This window comes from Pseudoliparis swirei, chromosome 15 (assembly GCF_029220125.1).
Source record: "Pseudoliparis swirei isolate HS2019 ecotype Mariana Trench chromosome 15, NWPU_hadal_v1, whole genome shotgun sequence".
Classification (NCBI taxonomy): Eukaryota; Metazoa; Chordata; class Actinopteri; order Perciformes; family Liparidae; genus Pseudoliparis; species Pseudoliparis swirei.
This window is the reverse complement of record NC_079402.1, coordinates 21,499,392-21,520,277: the sequence shown is the minus strand read 5'-3', so window position 1 is coordinate 21,520,277 and position 20,886 is coordinate 21,499,392. Positions and strand designations below refer to the sequence as shown.

At 49.8% G+C, this 20,886-nt stretch overlaps 1 protein-coding gene across 1 annotated transcript; it reads left to right on the top strand.

Annotated features, from left to right (window-relative positions):
* Positions 1–221: 221 nt before the first annotated feature.
* On the top strand, positions 222–20,646 carry tcf7l1a (transcription factor 7 like 1a). The gene is made up of 8 exons (XM_056433216.1): positions 222–1,278; positions 1,625–1,694; positions 2,463–2,599; positions 4,005–4,060; positions 13,083–13,224; positions 13,368–13,493; positions 19,610–19,680; positions 19,741–20,646. Exons 1-8 carry the CDS (start codon positions 1,123–1,125, stop codon positions 20,192–20,194), a joined length of 1,212 nt encoding a protein of 403 aa, XP_056289191.1. The 5' UTR covers positions 222–1,122; the 3' UTR covers positions 20,195–20,646.
* Positions 20,647–20,886: the final 240 nt, after the last annotated feature.

Here is a 20,886-nt window from a genome sequence, read left to right as displayed (position 1 = left end):
CCCCTTGGGGATTAATAAAAGTGTATATTCTATACTAGTATAAAGTTATGAACTATACTAGTATACTGTTTACAGGTTGGATACTTTTAGCCCTTAAAGGAGTCTACATGGACCAGTTGGACACTTGTAGCCCTTAAAGGGGTCTACATGGACCAGTTGGACACTTGTAGCCCTTAAAGGGGTCTACATGGACCAGTTGGACACTTGTAGCCCTTAAAGGGGTCTACATGGACCAGTTGGACACTTGTAGCCCTTAAAGGGGTCTACATGGACCAGTTGGACACTTGTAGCCCTTAAAGGGGTCTACATGGACCAGTTGGACACTTTTAAAGGGTCCTCCATGTCCATGTAGATCCCTCCCTCCTCTTTGTGTCTCCTCTGAAAACTAATGGAATCAACCTGTTGAATCTGGTCCAGGATCAGTTCAGCGGCTGCTCTCGTGCTTGTGCAGCGACAGGGGCGCGCTTAGCTGGTCCAGGGTCAGTACGGGTCCCGGTCCTCCCCCCGTGGGCTCCTCCAGTCTTTTCCTGGTCTCAGAAGCTCCTCGGTGGCCCGGACTCACTCCTCGGACCCGCGGCGTCTGGAGGACTTTATTAAACCAGGAATGAGGGCTTCAAAGTGGACTCGATAAGACCCGAATGAGGGTTTCAAAGTGGACTCGATAAGACCCGAACGGGCCTGCTGGTCCCCGCTGGAGCTGCACGGTGAACTTTCCGCTGTTTCCTGGTGTCCCGGGTGGATTATATATATTATACAACAGTAGATCTAATATCTAATATATATGCACATACATATGCGCGTGTGTATGTAGTTGTATGTATATATTTATATGCGAGTGTAGTGTAACTGACACGGTCTGCCTGGACCTGGTCTCGCAGGAGACCTGGACGAGGACCCCAGACCCTCCGCTAGCTCACTTAGCTGCTTAGCTCGTGAAGGAGCTGTTTTAGCTCGGTAATAACCCGGTTACGGTAACCCGGGTTACGGTGACCCGGACCACGTGATGCGCGCGGCGGCGGGACGCCGTCACTGAAGCTCGCGCTCGGTTGTTTTGGTTGTTTAACCCGGTTCGGTTCGGCTCGGGTCTCCCCGTTAGCTCATGCTAGCCGCTAGCCTGCAGACATGCCGCAGATAGAAGACCTGGGAGCCACCGACGAGCTGCTCGCCTTTAAGGACGAGGGGGACCAGGACGACAAGAGGACCGCGTCCTCCGAGCGGGACCTGGACGACGTCAAGTCCTCCTTGGTCAACGAGTCCGAGTCCAGCTCAGACTCGGAGGTAAGGGGAACCAGGTCTGAGTCCCCAGTGGGCGTGTGGGTCTGTGGGGGTCTGTCTGTGGGGGTCTGTCTGTGTGGGTCTGTGGGGGTCTGTCTGTGGGGGTCTGTGTGGGTCTGTCTGTGTGGGTCTGTCTGTGGGGGTCTGTCTGTGGGGGTCTGTGTGGGTCTGTCTGTGGGGGTCTGTCTGTGGGGGTCTGTGTGGGTCTGTCTGTGGGGGTCTGTGTGGGTCTGTCTGTGGGGGTCTGTCTGTGTGGGTCTGTCTGTGTGGGTCTGTGGGGGAAGTTGTGTCAGTTGTGTTTTTAATTGTTTGTGTGTGTGTGTGTGTGTGTGTGTGTGTGTGTGTGTAGGCAGACCGGCGGTCCAGGACTGATGCAGACCTGCAGAACAGAATCAGACACAGTCATCTGTTTCAGGAAGGTAACGACATACTGTTGTCTAATGTTAAATATAAATAATAATTTATATCAATAATAATATATATATATATATATATATATATATATACTACCGTTCAAAAGTTTGGGGTCATCCAGACAATTTCGTGTCTTCTATGAAAACTCACTTTTATTTATCAAATGAATTGAAAATTGAATATAAAATATAGTCAAGACATTGACAAGGTTAGAAATAATGATTAATATTTGAAGTATTAATTTTGTTCTTCAAACTTCAAGCTCAAAGGAAGGCCAGTTGTACAGCTTATATCACCAGCATAACTGTTTTCAGCTGTGCTAACATAATTGCACAAGGGTTTTCTAATCAGACATTAGTCTTCTAAGGCGATTAGCAAACACAATGTACCATTAGAACACTGGAGTGATAGTTGATGGAAATGGGCCTCTATACACCTCTGGAGATATTTCATTAGAAACCAGACACTTCCACCTTGAATAGTCATTTACCACATTAACAATGTATATAGTGTATTTTTGATTAATGTTATCTTTATTGAAAAAACAGTGCTTTTCTTTGAAAAATAAAGACATTTCTAAGTGACCCCAAACTTTTGAACGGTAGTGTATATATATATATATATATATATATATAACTTCTTTACATTCCACCTTCACTTCTTTTGAAAGGGTTAGAATTCAGAGTTTAGTCGTCGCAACAATCAGATGTTTAATGCTAGCCAACCAGCTAACAGCATGCTAACCAACCAGCTAACTGACCTTTGTGTGTCAGCCCTGAGGAGGCAGCAGGATGGAGGCCTCTTCCAGCCACCCCCCTATGTTGGATATCCCTTCTTCATGATCCCAGACCTGGGGAACCTGTGTGGCCCCTACCTCGCCAACGCAGCGCTCCCACCCAGTGCCAGGACGGTGAGTCTTCTGCTTCGTGTCTGAGACGCTTCTGTAGTGACCCGGTGGGCCACTGGGCAGCTTCTTGATGGTTCTGTCATCTCCTGTGAGGATCTGTTGCTTTCCTCTGTGTGAGATGTGGGAGAGACAGGCCTGGACCAATCACAGGCCTGATGTGAGTGAGAGAGACAGGCCTGGACCAATTACAGGCCTGATGTGAGTGAGAGAGACAGGCCTGGACCAATCACAGGCCTGATGTGAGTGAGAGAGACAGGCCTGGACCAATCACAGGCCTGCCTCTGAGGACTGCCGGGTGTTCCCTCCCTGGACTCAGAGCCACTGGCTATGGTTTCATACTCATGGCCACTAATCTAAAAAGTGGCACGTTGGTACGAGGAGAAACGTTTTGTGATGTTCATGTGCAGAGGACCCAGTGGGTTAGGGACTAACGGCTGACTCTAGACCAGTGTGGTCAGTGAGGTCTCATCACTCAGAGGGACTAACGGCTGACTCCAGGTCAGGTAGTAAAGAGTGAAGGAGTGATGCTCAGGGTCGTTGCCTGTAGTTGGTTTTCCTGTGGTTTGTTTTGAAAGTGTCTCTGTGGATTTAACCAGACACACATGTGGGCTACACACACCTGCATTCCCCCCCCCCTGTTAGTAGACCATTGTTGTCATTAGCAGTGTGAATGGTCCTAATGCTTGTCTCCGTCTGGTGGCCATTCAGTTGCTCCACCCTCACAGTTCAACGTCTTGACAACAGGACACGCACAACTCGATCCACAGCCAAACGAACGGTGTCCTCGACCGACTTGCACACTATTGAGAACGTGTTGCTCAACCCTGATGCCAACACGTGTTCTGCTTCTGTTAGCCATCGAGTTGTTTCCTGCGGCCGGGTTGCCAAGGCGTTGAAACAGTGGTTCGGAACGCGCCCACATTTTCCATGCAGGATGTAATCCCTGATGTGTCAAGAAGTGCTATGACTCAAACATCAGCTGTTCTATATTGTTGCCAAGCGTGGCTTGTCCACACGTGACCTGCCAGCGTTGTGAGTCAGACAGACACCTGTGACCACACGATGTTATGCTATATCGTGACTCACTGTTGCTCTGTGTTCTCTTTCGTTTTTGGCATCGCTGCCTTCTTCCGTAGGTCGCTCCTGTGATTTGTCGGCAGTAGCTGTATGTCAGTCTCGTTCCTACTGCAGCCAGACCCTTGCCAGTGACTATGCCTACGATCAGGGTTTCCTGTGCTCAACTGCTTCTCATCACGTGTGTCCGTCCGTTGCACCACAGTGTATGCAGCAAGCAGCTGACCAACCGTCACCTAGCTGGCCACGCCACGAGCTGCTTGCCAACTTGGCTCTATAATATGTGTGTCCCGTGTTGACACACGTGTGTTTCTGTGATTCTCTGTTGCCTGAGCCGTGTTCCCTGTACGCCAGCGGCTCTGTGCTCATAGGCGTTGCAAAGCGTCTGGCGTGCCCAACTCTCTGCTGAACGCTGTTACTAATGTTTTAACAGTCTGTTGGCATCACCGTCTGGTCCTGCTCCAGGACCTGCTTGCCATGAGTGCAGCAGCACCTGTGGCAACCACGATGCTACTGTGTTGCTACAGTCCTGTGTTGCCAACGTTTGCCAACGTGTTCCAACGTGTCTCTATCCGTGGGGCTGCTACGCTGGCCTTGCCAGCTAGCTCCAGACGGCCTTTCCCTTGTTGCCACTGTTCTGCAGGCTGTTGCTCCGTCTTGCAACGTGTTGCCAACGACTGCACTGTGTCCTGCCTAACGTGGTTCAGCATGCCGATGACCATGACATGTTGCCAACGGTTGCTTCAACGTGTTGCCGCGTGTTGCCAGCGTGTTGCCAGCGATATGTTGCCAACGCGTGTTCCGCGTGTTTGTAGCGTGTTGCAAGCGTGTTGCTCCAGCGATGTTTGCCAGCGTGTTCCAACGTGTTGCCAACGTGTTTGCCAGCGTGTTCAGCGTGTTGCCAGCGTTGTTGCCAGCAGTGTTCCTTGGCGATATTTGTCAGCGTGTTGTCAGCGTGTTGTCAGCGTGTTGTCAGCGTGTTGTTAGCGTGTTCCAAAAGCACGTGTTTAGCCGATGTTGTAGCGTGTTTCCAGCGTGTTTACCCAGCGTGTTGGCGCGTGTTCAGCGATATTTGCCAGCGATGTTCCAGGCGTGTTGCCGCGTGTTGCCCAGCGTGTGTTACGCAACGTGTTGCCAGCATTCCCAGCGATGGCGCCGCGTGTGTTTCCAAGTGTTTGCCAGCGTCGACTTGTAGCGTTTTCCAGCGATGTTGCCAGCGTGTTGCGCCAGCGTGTTGGCGATGTTCCTTAGCGTGTTCCAACGTGTTGCCAGCGATGTTTGCCAGCGATGTTTCCAGCGTGTTTGCCAACGTGTTGCCAACGTGTTTGCCAGCGATGTTTTCCAGCGTGTTCCCAACGTGTTCCAGCTGTTGTAGCGTGTTGCCAGCGTGTTCCCAGCGTGTTTGCCAGCGATAATTTTGGCGATGTTGCCAGCGTGTTGCCAGCGTCGTTGCCAGCGTGTTTATAGCGTGTCCAGCGATGTTGCCAGCGTGTTCCAACGTTTCAGCGCTAACGCAGTTCCAAGCGTGTTGCCAACGTGTTCCAGCGTGTTGCCATGCCAACGCGTGTTGCCAGCGTGTTCCAACGTGTTGCCAACGTGTTAACGTGTTCCAGCGTGTTGCCAACGTGTTGCCAACGTGTTCCAACGCGTTGCCAACGTGTTGCCAACGCGGTTCAACGTGTTGCCAGCGTGTTGCCAGCGTGTTGCCAACGTGTTGCCAGTGTTGCCAGCGTGTTGCCAACGTGTTGCCAATGTTGCCAGCGTTGCCAACGTGTTCCAACGTGTTGCAACGTGTTGCCAACGTTCAACGTTTGCCAACGCTGTGTTCAACGTGTTCCAACGTGTTGCCAACGTGTTGCCAGCGTGTTGCTAACGTGTTGCCAACGAGTTGCCATCGTGTTGCCAACGTGTTCAACGTGTTCCAACGTGTTGCCAACGTGTTGCCAACGTGTTCCAACGTGTTGCCAACGTGTTGCCAACGTGTTGCCAACGTGTTCCAACGTGTTGCCAACGTGTTGCCAACGTGTTCCAACGTGTTGCCAACGTGTTCCAACGTGTTGCCAACGTGTTGCCAACGTGTTCCAACGTGTTGCCAACGTGTTGCCAACGTGTTCCAACGTGTTGCCAACGCACCCAACGCGTTCCAACGTGTTCTAACGTGTTGCCAGCGTGTTGCCAACGTGTTGCCAACGTGTTGCAACGTTCTGTAGCGTGTTGCTAACGTGTTGCCAACGTGTTGCCAACGTGTTGCCAACGTGTTCTAATGTGTTGTCAACGTGTTGCCAACGTGTTCCAACGTGTTCCAACGTGTTCCAACGTGTTGCCAACGTGTTGCTAACGTGTTGCCAACGTGTTGCCAACGTGTTGCCAACGTGTTCTAATGTGTTGCCAACGTGTTCCAACGTGTTGCCAACGTGTTCCAACGTGTTGCCAACGTGTTGCCAACGTGTTCCAACGTGTTGCCAACGCAGTGTTCAGCGTGTTGCCAACGTGTTGCCAACGTGTTCCAACGTGTTGCCAACGTGTTCCAACGTGTTGCCAACGTGTTCCAACGTGTTCCAACGTGTTCCAACGTGTTGCCAGCGATGTTGCCAACGTGTTGCCAACGTGTTGCCAACGCGTGTTGCCAGCGTGTTCCAACGTGTTGCCAACGTGTTGCCAACGTGTTCCAGCGTGTTCCAGCGTGTTCCAGCGTGTTGCCAACGTGTTGCCGCGTGTTCCAACGTGTTGCCAACGTGTTCCAGCGTGTTGCCAGCGTGTTCCAACGTGTTGCCAACGTGTTGCGTGTTCAGTGTTTGCCAACGTGTTGCCAACGTGTTCAGCGTGTTCCAACGCGTGTTGCCAACGTGTTTCCAACGTGTTCCAACGTGTTGCCAACGTGTTGCCAACGTGTTCCAACGTGTTGCCAACGTGTTTGCCAACGTGTTGCCAGCGTGTTCCAACGTGTTGCCAGCGTGTTGCCAGCGTGTTGCCAACGCGTGTTCCAACGTGTTGCCAGCGTGTTGCCAACGTGTTGCCAACGTGTTTGCCAGCGTGTTCCAGCGTGTTGCCAGCGTGTTCCAACGTGTTGCCAACGTGTTGCCAACGTGTTGCCAACGTGTTGCCAACGTGTGCCAACGTGTTGCCAACGTGTTGCCGCGTGTTGCCAGCGTGTTGCCAACGTGTTGCCAACGTGTGTTGCCAACGTGTTGCCAACGTGTTCAGCGTGTTGCCAACGTGTTGCCAACGTGTTCCAACGTGTTGCCAGCGTGTTCCAACGTGTTGCCAACGTGTTGCCAACGTGTTTGCTGCCAACGTGTTGCCAACGTGTTAACGTGTTGCCAGCGTGTTGCCAACGTGTTGCCAACGTGTTCTAGCGTGTTGCCAACGTGTTCCAGCGTGTTAAGCTAACGTGTTCCGTGTTGCCAGCGTGTTCCAACGTGTTGCCAGCGTGTTGCCAACGTGTTGCCAGCGTGTTGCCAACGTGTTCCAACGTGTTGCCAGCGTGTTGCCAGCGTGTTGCAACGTGTTCCTAATGTTGTGTTGCCAACGTGTTGCCAAGCGTGTTCCAACGTGTTGCCAACGTGTTCCAGCGTGTTGCCAACGTGTTGCCAACGTGTTCCAGCGTGTTGCCAGCGTGTTGCCAGCGTGTTGCCAGCGTGTTGCCAACGTGTTGCCAACGTGTTTGCCAACGTGTTGCCAACGTGTTGCCAACGTGTTCCAGCGTGTTGCCAACGTGTTGCCAACGTGTTCAATGTGTTGCCAGCGTGTTGCCAGCGTGTTCCAGCGTGTTGCCAGCGTGTTCCAGCGTGTTGCCAACGCGTGTTGCCAACGTGTTGCCAACGTGTTGCCAACGTGTTCCAACGTGTTCCAACGTGTTCCAACGTGTTGCCAACGTGTTGCTAACGTGTTGCCAACGTGTTGCCAACGTGTTCTAATGTGTTGCCAACGTGTTCCAACGTGTTCCAACGTGCCGCCAACGTGTTGCTAACGTGTTGCCAACGTGTTGCCAACGTGTTGCTAACGTGTTCTAATGTGTTGCCAACGTGTTGCCAACGTGTTGCCAACGTGTTCCAACGTGTTGCCAACGTGTTCCAACGTGTTGCCAACGTGTTGCCAACGTGTTGCCAACGTGTTCCAACGTGTTGCCAACGTGTTGCCAACGTGTTCCAACGTGTTGCCAACGTGTTGCCAACGTGTTGCCAACGTGTTGCCAACGTGTTGCCAACGTGTTGCCAACGCGTGTTGCCAACGTGTTGCCAACGTGTTCTAACGTGTTGCCAACGTGTTTAACGTGTTGCCAGCGTGTTCCAGCGTGTTGCCAGCGTGTTGCCAGCGTTCCAACGTGTTGCCAACGTGTTTAGCGTGTTGCCAACGTGTTCCAGCGTGTTGCCAACGTGTTCCAACGTGTTGCCAGCGTGTTGCTAACGTGTTGCTAACGTGTTGCCAGCGTGTTGCTAACGTGTTGCCAACGTGTTCTGTGTGTTGCCAACGTGTTGCCAACGTGTTCCAACGTGTTGTCCAACGTGTTGCCAACGTGTTGCCAACGTGTTCCAACGTGTTGCCAACGTGTTCCAACGTGTTCCAACGTGTTGCCAACGTGTTCCAACGTGTTGCCAACGTGTTGCCAACGTGCTAATGTGTTGCCAACGTGTTGCCAACGTGTTGCTAACGTGTTGCTAATGTGTTGCCAAAGTGTTGCCAACGTGTTGCCAACGTGTTCCAACGTGTTGCCAACGTGTTTCCAACGTGTTGCCAACGTGTTCCAACGTGTTCCAACGTGTTGCCAACGTGTTGCCAACGTGTTGCTAACGTGTTACAACGTGTTGCCAACGTGTTCCAGCGTGTTGCCAACGTGTTCCAGCGTGTTGCCAACGTGTTCCAACGTGTTCCAACGTGTTGCCAACGTGTTGCCAACGTGTTGCCAATGTGTTGCCAACGTGTTGCCAACGTGTTCCAACGTGTTGCCAACGTGTTGCCAACGTGTTGCTAACGTGTTCTAATGTGTTGCTAACGTGTTGCCAACGTGTTGCCAACGTGTTCCAACGTGTTGCCAACGTGTTCCAACGTGTTGCCAACGTGTTCCAACGTGTTGCCAACGTGTTGCCAACGTGTTGCCAACGTGTTGCCAACGTGTTGCTAACGTGTTGCCAACGTGTTGCCAACGTGTTGCTAACGTGTTCTAATGTGTTGCCAACGTGTTGCCAACGTGTTCCAACGTGTTCCAACGTGTTGCCAACGTGTTGCCAACGTGTTGCTAATGTGTTGCCAACGTGTTCCAACGTGTTCCAACGTGTTCCAACGTGTTGCCAACGTGTTGCCAACGTGTTCCAATGTGTTGCCAACGTGTTGCCAACGTGTTCTAATGTGTTGCCAACGTGTTGCCAACGTGTTGCCAACGTGTTCCAACGTGTTGCCAACGTGTTGCTAACGTGTTGCCAACGTGTTGCCAACGTGTTGCCAACGTGTTCCAACGTGTTGCCAACGTGTTGCCAACGTGTTGCCAACGTGTTCCAACGTGTTGCCAACGTGTTCCAACGTGTTTCCAACGTGTTGCCAACGTGTTCCAACGTGTTGCCAACGTGTTGCCAACGTGTTCCAACGTGTTGCCAACGTGTTGCCAACGTGTTGCCAACGTGTTGCCAACGTGTGCCAACGTGTTGCCAACGTGTTGCCAACGTGTTGCCAACGTGTTGCCAACGTGTTCCAACGTGTTCCAACGTGTTGCCAACGTGTTGCCAACGTGTTCCAACGTGTTGCCAACGTGTTCCAACGCGTGTTCCAGCGTGTTGCCAACGTGTTGCCAACGTGTTGCCAACGTGTTGCCAACGTGTTGCCAACGTGTTGCCAACGTGTTCCAACGTGTTCCAACGTGTTGCCAACGTGTTCCAACGTGTTCCAACGTGTTGCCAACGTGTTCCAACGTGTTGCCAACGTGTTGCCAACGTGTTGCTAACGTGTTCTAATGTGTTGCCAACGTGTTCCAACGTGTTGCCAACGTGTTGCCAACGTGTTCCAACGTGTTGCCAACGTGTTGCCAAAGTGTTGCCAACGTGTTCCAACGTGTTCCAACGTGTTGCCAACGTGTTGCTAACGTGTTCTAATGTGTTGCCAACGTGTTCCAACGTGTTCCAACGTGTTCCAACGTGTTGCCAACGTGTTGCTAACGTGTTGCCAACGTGTTGCCAACGTGTTGCCAACGTGTTCCAACGTGTTGCCAACGTGTTCCAACGTGTTGCCAACGTGTTGCCAACGTGTTCCAACGTGTTGCCAACGTGTTGCCAACGTGTTGCCAACGTGTTGCCAACGTGTTCCAACGTGTTGCCAACGTGTTCCAACGTGTTCCAACGTGTTGCCAACGTGTTCCAACGTGTTGCCAACGTGTTGCCAACGTGTTCAGCGTGTGTTGCCAACGTGTTCCAACGTGTTCCAACGTGTTCCAACGTGTTGCCAACGTGTTGCTAACGTGTTGCCAACGTGTTGCCAACGTGTTGCTAACGTGTTCTAATGTGTTGCCAACGTGTTCCAACGTGTTGCCAACGTGTTCCAACGTGTTGCCAACGTGTTGCCAACGTGTTGCCAACGTGTTCCAACGTGTTGCCAACGTGTTCCAACGTGTTGCCAACGTGTTGCCAACGTGTTCCAACGTGTTGCTAACGTGTTGCTAACGTGTTCCAACGTGTTGCCAACGTGTTGCTAACGTGTTCTAATGTGTTGCCAACGTGTTCCAACGTGTTGCCAACGTGTTCCAACGTGTTGCCAACGTGTTCCAACGTGTTGCCAACGTGTTCCAACGTGTTGCCAACGTGTTTCCAACGTGTTGCCAACGTGTTCCAACGTGTTGCCAACGTGTTGCCAACGTGTTGCCAACGTGTTGCTAACGTGTTGCCAACGTGTTGCCAACGTGTTGCCAACGTGTTCCAACGTGTTGCCAAGCGTGTTCCAACGTGTTGCCAGCGTGTTGCCAGCGTGTGGGCATCGTGTTCCAACGTGTTGACAGCGTGTGCCAGCGTGTTCCAGCGTGTTGCCGACGTGTTGCAACGTGTTGCCAACGTGTTCCAGCGTGTTGCCAACGTGTTCCAACGTGTTAACGTGTTCCAGCGTGTTGCCAGCGTGTTCCAGCGTGTTGCCAGCGTGTTCCAACGTGTTCCAACGTGTTGCCAACGTGTTGCCAACGTGTTGCCAACGTGTTCCAACGTGTTGCCAACGTGTTGCCAACGTGTTCCAACGTGTTGCCAACGTGTTGCCAACGTGTTGCCAACGTGTTGCCAACGTGTTCCAACGTGTTGCCAACGTGTTGCCAACGTGTTGCCAACGTGTTGCCAACGTGTTGCCAACGTGTTGCCAACGTGTTGCCAACGTGTTCCAACGTGTTGCCAACGTGTTCCAACGTGTTGCCAACGTGTTGCCAACGTGTGCCAACGTGTTGCCAAGCGTGTTGCCAGCGTGTCAGCGTGTTGCCAACGTGTTGCCAACGTGTTGCCAGCGTGTTGCCAACGTGTTCCAACGTGTTGCCAACGTGTTGCCAACGTGTTCCAACGTGTTGCCAACGTGTTCCAACGTGTTGCCAACGTGTTCCAACGTGTTGCCAACGTGTTCCAACGTGTTTCCAACGTGTTGCCAACGTGTTCCAACGTGTTGCCAACGTGTTGCCAACGTGTTGCCAACGTGTTGCCAACGTGTTGCCAACGTGTTCCAACGTGTTGCCAACGTGTTGCCAACGTGTTGCCAACGTGTTCTAATGTGTTGCCAACGTGTTCCAACGTGTTGCCAACGTGTTCCAACGTGTTCCAACGTGTTCCAACGTGTTGCCAACGTGTTGCCAACGTGTTGCCAACGTGTTGCCAACGTGTTGCCAACGTGTTCCAACGTGTTGCCAACGTGTTCCAACGTATTCCAACGTGTTGCCAACGTGTGTTGCCAACGTGTTGCCAACGTGTTGCCAGCGTGTTGCCAACGTGTTGCCAATGTTGCCAACGTGTTCCAACGTGTTTCCAACGTGTTGCCAACGTGTTCCAACGTGTTGCCAACGTGTTCCAACGTGTTGCCAACGTGTTCCAACGTGTTCTAACGTGTTGCTAACGTGTTGCCAACGTGTTGCCAACGTGTTGCTAACGTGTTCTAATGTGTTGCCAACGTGTTGCCAACGTGTTCCAACGTGTTCCAACGTGTTCCAACGTGTTGCCAACGTGTTGCCAACGTGTTCTAATGTGTTGCCAACGTGTTCCAACGTGTTGCCAACGTGTTGCCAACGTGTTGCCAACGTGTTGCCAACGTGTTCCAACGTGTTGCCAACGTGTTGCCAACGTGTTCCAACGTGTTGCCAACGTGTTGCTAACGTGTTGCCAACGTGTTGCCATCGTGTTGCTAATGTGTTCTAATGTGTTGCCAACGTGTTGCCAACGTGTTCCAACGTGTTGCCAACGTGTTGCCAACGTGTTGCCAACGTGTTGCCAACGTGTTGCCAACGTGTTCCAACGTGTTGCCAGCGTGTTGCCAACGTGTTCCAGCGATGCCAGCGTGTTGCCAACGTGTTGCCAACGTGTTGCCAACGTGTTGCCAACGTGTTGCCAACGTGTTGCCAACGTGTTCCAACGTGTTGCCAACGTGTTCCAACGTGTTCCAACGTGTTGCCAACGTGTTCCAACGTGTTGCCAACGTGTTGCCAACGTGTTGCCAACGTGTTGCCAACGTGTGCCAACGTGTTGCCAACGTGTTCCAGCGTGTTGCCAGCGTGTTCCAGCGTGTTGCCAGCGTGTTGCCAGCGTGTTGCCAACGTGTTCCAGCGTGTTCCAACGTGTTCCAACGTGTTGCCAACGTGTTGCCAACGTGTTTGCCAGCGTGTTCCAACGTGTTGCCAGCGTGTTGCCAACGTGTTGCCAACGTGTTGCCAACGTGTTGCCAGCGTGTTCCAGCGTGTTGCCAACGTGTTCCAACGTGTTGCCAACGTGTTGCCAACGTGTTGCCAACGTGTTCCAACGTGTTGCCAACGTGTTGCCAACGTGTGCCAACGTGTTCCAACGTGTTGCCAACGTGTGTTGCCAACGTGTTGCCAACGTGTTCCAACGTGTTGCCAACGTGTTGCCAACGTGTGCCAACGTGTTCCAACGTGTTGCCAACGTGTTCCAACGTGTTGCCAACGTGTTCCAACGTGTTGCCAACGTGTTGCCAACGTGTTGCCAACGTGTTGCCAACGTGTTCCAACGTGTTGCCAACGTGTTCCAACGTGTTTCCAACGTGTTGCCAACGTGTTCCAACGTGTTCCAACGTGTTGCCAACGTGTTCCAACGTGTTCCAACGTGTTGCCAACGTGTTCCAACGTGTTGCCAACGTGTTCCAACGTGTTGCCAACGTGTTCCAACGTGTTGCCAACGTGTTGCCAACGTGTTGCGCCTCCCTTGGCAACCAGCCGGTAACTCTGATGTTCCTGCAGACGCAAAGAGGAGGAGAAGAAGCCTCACATCAAGAAGCCGCTGAACGCCTTCATGCTCTACATGAGGGAGGAGAGGCCCAACGTGGTGGCTCAGTGCAGGGTCAAGGAGAGCGCCACCATCAACCAGATCCTGGGCCAGAGGGTGAGAGGGAGAGGGAGAGGGAGGGTGAGAGGGAGGGAGAGAGAGAGAGAGAGTGAGAGAGGGAGGGAGAGAGTGAGAGAGAGAGAGAGAGAGTGACTGAGAGAGTGAGAGGAGTGTTGACCCGAGCTGCTTCCTGTCCTCAGTGGCATTCTCTCTCCAAAGAGGAACAATCCAAATATTACGAACTGGCTCGTAAAGAAAGACTCCTTCACTCAAGACTGTACCCGGGGTGGTCGGCCCGGGACAACTACGTGAGTACACAACTACATGTTTACATGTTTACTACGTGAGTACACAACTACATGTTTACTACGTGAGTACACAACTACATGTTTACTACGTGAGTACACAACTACATGTTTACTACGTGAGTACACAACTACATGTTTACATGTTTACTACGTGAGTACACAACTACATGTTTACTACGTGAGTACACAACTACATGTTTACATGTTTACTACGTGAGTACACAACTACATGTTTACTACGTGAGTACACAACTACATGTTTACTACGTGAGTACACAACTACATGTTTACTACGTGAGTACACAACTACATGTTTACATGTTTACTACGTGAGTACACAACTACATGTTTACATGTTTACTACGTGAGTACACAACTACATGTTTACATGTTTACTACGTGAGTACACAACTACATGTTTACATGTTTACTACGTGAGTACACAACTACATGTTTACAACGTGAGTACACGACTACATGTTTACATGTTTACTACGTGAGTAAACAACTACATGTTTACAATGTGAGTACACTACTACATGTTTACATGTTTACTACGTGAGTACACAACTACATGTTTACATGTTTACTACGTGAGTACACAACTACATGTTTACTATGTGAGTACACAACTACATGTTTACATGTTTACTACGTGAGTACACAACTACATGTTTACATGTTTACTATGTGAGTACACGACTACATGTTTACTACGTGAGTACACAACTACATGTTTACTATGTGAGTACACAACTACATGTTTACTATGTGAGTACACAACTACATGTTTACTATGTGAGTACACGACTACATGTTTACTATGTGAGTACACAACTACATGTTTACATGTTTACTATGTGAGTACACAACTACATGTTTACATGTGAGTACATGTTTACATGTTTACTACGTGAGTACACTACTACATGTTTACTATGTGAGTACACAACTACATGTTTACAATGTGAGTACACAACTACATGTTTACTATGTGAGTACACGACTACATGTTTACTACGTGAGTACACAACTACATGTTTACATGTTTACTACGTGAGTACACAACTCCATGTTTACATGTTTACTATGTGAGTACACAACTACATGTTTACTACGTGAGTACACGACTACATGTTTACATGTTTACTACGTGAGTACACTACTACATGTTTACTATGTGAGTACACAACTACATGTTTACATGTGTACTATGTGAGTACACGACTACATGTTTACTATGTGAGTACACAACTACATGTTTACTATGTGAGTACACGACTACATGTTTACTATGTGAGTACACAACTACATGTTTACATGTTTACTATGTGAGTACACGACTACATGTTTACTATGTGAGTACACAACTACATGTTTACTATGTGAGTACACGACTACATGTTTACTATGTGAGTACACGACTACATGTTTACATGTTTACTATGTACCGCGATCACATGTTTACTACGTGAGTACACAACTACATGTTTACATGTTTACAATGTGAGTACACAACTACATGTTTACATGTTTACAACGTGAGTACACAACTACATGTTAACATGTTTACAATGTGAGTACACAACTACATGTTTACATGTTTACTATGTGAGTACACAACTACATGTTTACTATGTGAGTACACAACTACATGTTTACATGTTTACTATGTGAGTACACAACTACATGTTTACAACGTGAGTACACAACTACATGTTTACATGTTTACTACGTGAGTACACGACTACATGTTTACTACGTGAGTACACAACTACATGTTTACATGTTTACTATGTGAGTACACAACTACATGTTTACATGTTTACTATGTGAGTACACGACTACATGTTTACATGTGAGTACACTACATGTTTACATGTTTACTATGTGAGTACACGACTACATGTTTACTATGTGAGTACACAACTACATGTTTACATGTTTACAACGTGAGTACACAACTACATGTTTACATGTTTACAACGTGAGTACACAACTACATGTTTACATGTTTACTACGTGAGTACACAACTACATGTTTACTTGTATGTAACTACATGTTTACTATGTGAGTACACAACTACATGTTTACATGTTTACTACGTGAGTACACAACTACATGTTTACTACGTGAGTACACAACTACATGTTTACATGTTTACTATGTGAGTACACGACTACATGTTTACTATGTGAGTACACAACTACATGTTTACATGTTTACTACGTGAGTACACAACTACATGTTTACTATGTGAGTACACAACTACATGTTTACATGTTTACTACGTGAGTACACAACTACATGTTTACATGTTTACTACGTGAGTACACAACTACATGTTTACATGTTTACTACGTGAGTACACGACTACATGTTTACATGTTTACTATGTGAGTACACGACTACATGTTTACTATGTGAGTACACAACTACATGTTTACATGTTTACAACGTGAGTACACAACTACATGTTTACATGTTTACAACGTGAGTACACGACTACATGTTTACTATGTGAGTACACAACTACATGTTTACATGTTTACTATGTGAGTACACGACTACATGTTTACTATGTGAGTACACGACTACATGTTTACATGTTTACTATGTGAGTACACGACTACATGTTTACTATGTGAGTACACGACTACATGTTTACATGTTTACTACGTGAGTACACAACTACATGTTTACATGTTTACTACGTGAGTACACAACTACATGTTTACTACGTGAGTACACAACTACATGTTTACATGTTTACTACGTGAGTACACAACTACATGTTTACTATGTGTACACGACTACATGTTTACTACGTGAGTACATGACTACATGTTTACATGTTTACTATGTGAGTACACAACTACATGTTTACATGTTTACTATGTGAGTACACGACTACATGTTTACTACGTGAGTACATGACTACATGTTTACATGTTTACTACGTGAGTACACGACTACATGTTTACTACGTGAGTACACAACTACATGTTTACATGTTTACTACGTGAGTACACAACTACATGTTTACATGTTTACTATGTGAGTACACGACTACATGTTTACTACGTGAGTACACGACTACATGTTTACATGTTTACTACGTGAGTACACAACTACATGTTTACATGTTTACTATGTGAGTACACAACTACATGTTTACATGTTTACTATGTGAGTACACAACTACATGTTTACATGTTTACTATGTGAGTACACTACATGTTTACTTTACTACGTGAGTACACTACATGTTTACATATTTACTATGTGAGTACACAACTACATGTTTACATGTTTATGCACGACTACATGTTTACTACGTGAGTACACGACTACATGTTTACATGTTTACAACGTGAGTACACGACTACATGTTTACATGTTTACAACGTGAGTACACAACTACATGTTTACATGTGTACTATGTGAGTACACGACTACATGTTTACTACGTGAGTACACAACTACATGTTTACTTGTTTACTACATGTTACTACAGTTCACAGCTACATGTTTTGCTACGTGAGTGCGACTACATGTTTAAGGAGGTGGACTCATGTTTACATGTAGGTGGACTCATGGTCTCATGTAGTCCTCCAGGAGGTGAGCATGGTCTCATGTAGTCCTCCAGGGAGGTGGACTCATGGTCTCATGTAGTCCTCCAGGGAGGTGGACTCATGGTCTCATGTAGTCCTCCAGGGAGGTGGACTCCTGGTCTCATGTAGTCCTCCAGGGAGGTGGACTCCTGGTCTCATGTAGTCCTCCAGGAGGTGGACTCATGGTCTCATGTAGTCCTCCAGGAGGTGGACTCATGGTCTCATGTAGTCCTCCAGGAGGTGGACTCATGGTCTCATGTAGTCCTCCAGGGAGGTGGACTCATGGTCTCATGTAGTCCTCCAGGGAGGTGGACTCATGGTCTCATGTAGTCCTCCAGGGAGGTGGACTCATGGTCTCATGTAGTCCTCCAGGGAGGTGGACTCCTGGTCCCATGTAGTCCTCCAGGGAGGTGGACTCATGGTCTCATGTAGTCCTCCAGGGAGGTGGACTCATGGTCTCATGTAGTCCTCCAGGGAGGTGGACTCATGGTCTCATGTAGTCCTCCAGGGAGGTGGACTCATGGTCTCATGTAGTCCTCCAGGGAGGTGGACTCATGGTCTCATGTAGTCCTCCAGGAGGTGGACTCTGGTCTCATGTAGTCCTCCAGGGAGGTGGACTCATGGTCTCATGTAGTCCTCCAGGGAGGTGGACTCCTGGTCTCATGTAGTCCTCCAGGGAGGTGGACTCCTGGTCTCATGTAGTCCTCCAGGGAGGTGGACTCCTGGTCCCATGTAGTCCTCCAGGAGCTGGACTCATGGTCTCATGTAGTCCTCCAGGAGGTGGACTCCTGGTCCCATGTAGTCCTCCAGGGAGGTGGACTCCTGGTCTCATGTAGTCCTCCAGGGAGGTGGACTCCTGGTCCCATGTAGTCCTCCAGGGAGGTGGACTCATGGTCTCATGTAGTCCTCCAGGGAGGTGGACTCCTGGTCTCATGTAGTCCTCCAGGGAGGTGGACTCATGGTCTCATGTAGTCCTCCAGGGAGGTGGACTCCTGGTCTCATGTAGTCTTCCAGGGAGCTGGACTCATGGTCTCATGTAGTCCTCCAGGGAGGTGGACTCATGGTCTCATGTAGTCCTCCAGGGAGGTGGACTCATGGTCTCATGTAGTCCTCCAGGGAGGTGGACTCATGGTCTCATGTAGTCCTCCAGGAGGTGGACTCATGGTCTCATGTAGTCCTCCAGGGAGGTGGACTCATGGTCTCATGTAGTCCTCCAGGGAGGTGGACTCATGGTCTCATGTAGTCCTCCAGGGAGGTGGACTCATGGTCTCATGTAGTCCTCCAGGGAGGTGGACTCATGGTCTCATGTAGTCCTCCAGGAGGTGGACTCATGGTCTCATGTAGTCCTCCAGGAGGTGGACATGGTCTCATGTAGTCCTCCAGGGGTGGACTCATGGTCTCATGTAGTCCTCCAGGAGGTGGACTCATGGTCTCATGTAGTCCTCCAGGGAGGTGGACTCCTGGTCTCATGTAGTCCTCCAGGGAGGTGGATTCATGGTCTCATGTAGTCTTCCAGGGAGCTGGACTCATGGTCTCATGTAGTCCTCCAGGAGCTGGACTCATGGTCTCATGTAGTCCTCCAGGAGCTGGACTCATGGTCTCATGTAGTCCTCCAGGGAGCTGGACTCATGGTCTCATGTAGTCCTCCAGGGAGGTGGACTCATGGTCTCATGTAGTCCTCCAGGGAGGTGGACTCATGGTCTCATGTAGTCCTCCAGGGAGGTGGACTCATGGTCTCATGTAGTCCTCCAGGAGGTGGACTCATGGTCTCATGTAGTCCTCCAGGGAGGTGGACTCATGGTCTCATGTAGTCCTCCAGGGAGGTGGACTCATGGTCTCATGTAGTCCTCCAGGGAGCTGGACTCATGGTCTCATGTAGTCCTCCAGGGAGGTGGACTCATGGTCTCATGTAGTCCTCCAGGGAGGTGGACTCATGGTCTCATGTAGTCCTCCAGGGAGGTGGACTCATGGTCTCATGTAGTCCTCCAGGGAGCTGGACTCATGGTCTCATGTAGTCCTCCAGGGAGGTGGACTCATGGTCTCATGTAGTCCTCCAGGGAGGTGGACTCATGGTCTCATGTAGTCCTCCAGGAGCTGGACTCATGGTCTCATGTAGTCCTCCAGGAGGTGGACTCATGGTCTCATGTAGTCCTCCAGGAGCTGGACTCATGGTCTCATGTAGTCCTCCAGGAGGTGGACTCATGGTCTCATGTAGTCCTCCAGGAGGTGGATTCATGGTCTCATGTAGTCCTCCAGGGTCATGGTCTCATGTAGTCCTCCAGGGAGGTGGATTCATGGTCCCATGTAGTCCTCCAGGGAGGTGGATTCATGGTCTCATGTAGTCCTCCAGGGAGCTGGACTCATGGTCTCATGTAGTCCTCCATGGAGGTGGACTCATGGTCTCATGTAGTCCTCCAGGGAGCTGGACTCATGGTCTCATGTAGTCCTCCAGGGAGGTGGACTCATGGTCTCATGTAGTCCTCAGGAGGTGGACTCATGGTCTCATGTAGTCCTCCAGGGAGCTGGACTCATGGTCTCATGTAGTCCTCCATGGAGGTGGACTCATGGTCTCATGTAGTCCTCCAGGGAGGTGGACTCATGGTCTCATGTAGTCCTCCAGGGAGCTGGACTCATGTAGTCCTCCAGGGAGGTGGATTCATGGTCTTGATGTGTGCTCCTCAGATGAAAAGGACTTCCCCCCTCAGATGAAGAGGCCTTGTGAGGAGACTCAGAGGACACACCCCCGTTCCCACCTGACGCACACACACCTGTCCCAGGCTAGCCCCGCCTCCTCGCTGGACTCCCCGGCGACGCCCACCACCGCTCTGGCTTCGCCCGCCCCGCCGGCGCCGACGCACACGGAGCACACACTCTGCTACGGCGGGGGGGCGTCGCCGTACGCCGAGCAGCTGCAGCCGCTGGCCCTCACCACCAAACCTCACCGGACCCCCCAGACCCCCCACCCTCTGAGCCGCATCACACCAGAACCCGTCACGCCAACCTCCTCCCATCCCCCCCCCTTCCTCCCCCCCCCTCCTCCCGCCGCTCATGGTGCCTTAACTCAGTCACAGCTGGGCTCTCTCAGAAGAACCAATCAGCTGTGAGCAGCTGGGCTCAGAATCTTCAAATAAAGAAACAGTTTTTAATGCTGTAAATAAGTTTTTCATTTTTTAGACTTTTTTTATAGATGTATAACATTTTATTTTAGTATGAAAAGGAAAAATATTTGGTCAACATTTGACTTGAAACTCTATTTTTTCACTTGACCCTGAATGACCTCCACCTGGTGATGTCATCTGTTCACCTGGTGATGTCATCTGTTCACCTGGTGATGTCATCTGTTCATCTGGTGATGTCATCTGTTCATCTGGTGATGTCATCTGTTCACCTGGTGATGTCATCTGTTCGTCTGGTGATGTCCTCTGTTCACCTGGTGATGTCATCTGTTCACCTGGTGATGTCATCTGTTCACCTGGTGATGTCATCTGTTCACCTGGTGATGTCATCTGTTCACTTGGTGATGTTATCTTGTGTTAATAAATACTCACTGAGTTCACCTGTTGTGCCTGTGTGATGATGATGATGATGATGATGATGATGAAGGCCTTAACACAGACCTGGTCCTGGTTCATAGAGGACAGACTTCTGGAGGCTGTAGGTCCAGAGCAGAGGAACTCTGGAGGTCTGATGATGACGGTGAGTTACCCAGATGAACCACTAGAGGGCGCCACTGGCAGCCTCGAGTCTTCAGATGATCCCCTGAGTCAGAGATCCTGAAGCAGCCAGTACTCGGTCC

What these genes read in the sequence shown, in the direction of transcription:
- tcf7l1a (XM_056433216.1), top strand. Translation starts at nt 1,123, where the DNA reads ATGCCGCAGATAGAAGACCTGGGAGCCACCGACGAGCTGCTCGCCTTT. An exon ending in AGTCCAGCTCAGACTCGGAG is followed by an intron (nt 1,279 to 1,624) that starts GTAAGGGGAACC and finishes GTGTGTGTGTAG; the next exon opens with GCAGACCGGCGGTCCAGGAC. An exon ending in ACCAGATCCTGGGCCAGAGG is followed by an intron (nt 13,225 to 13,367) that starts GTGAGAGGGAGA and finishes TCCTGTCCTCAG; the next exon opens with TGGCATTCTCTCTCCAAAGA.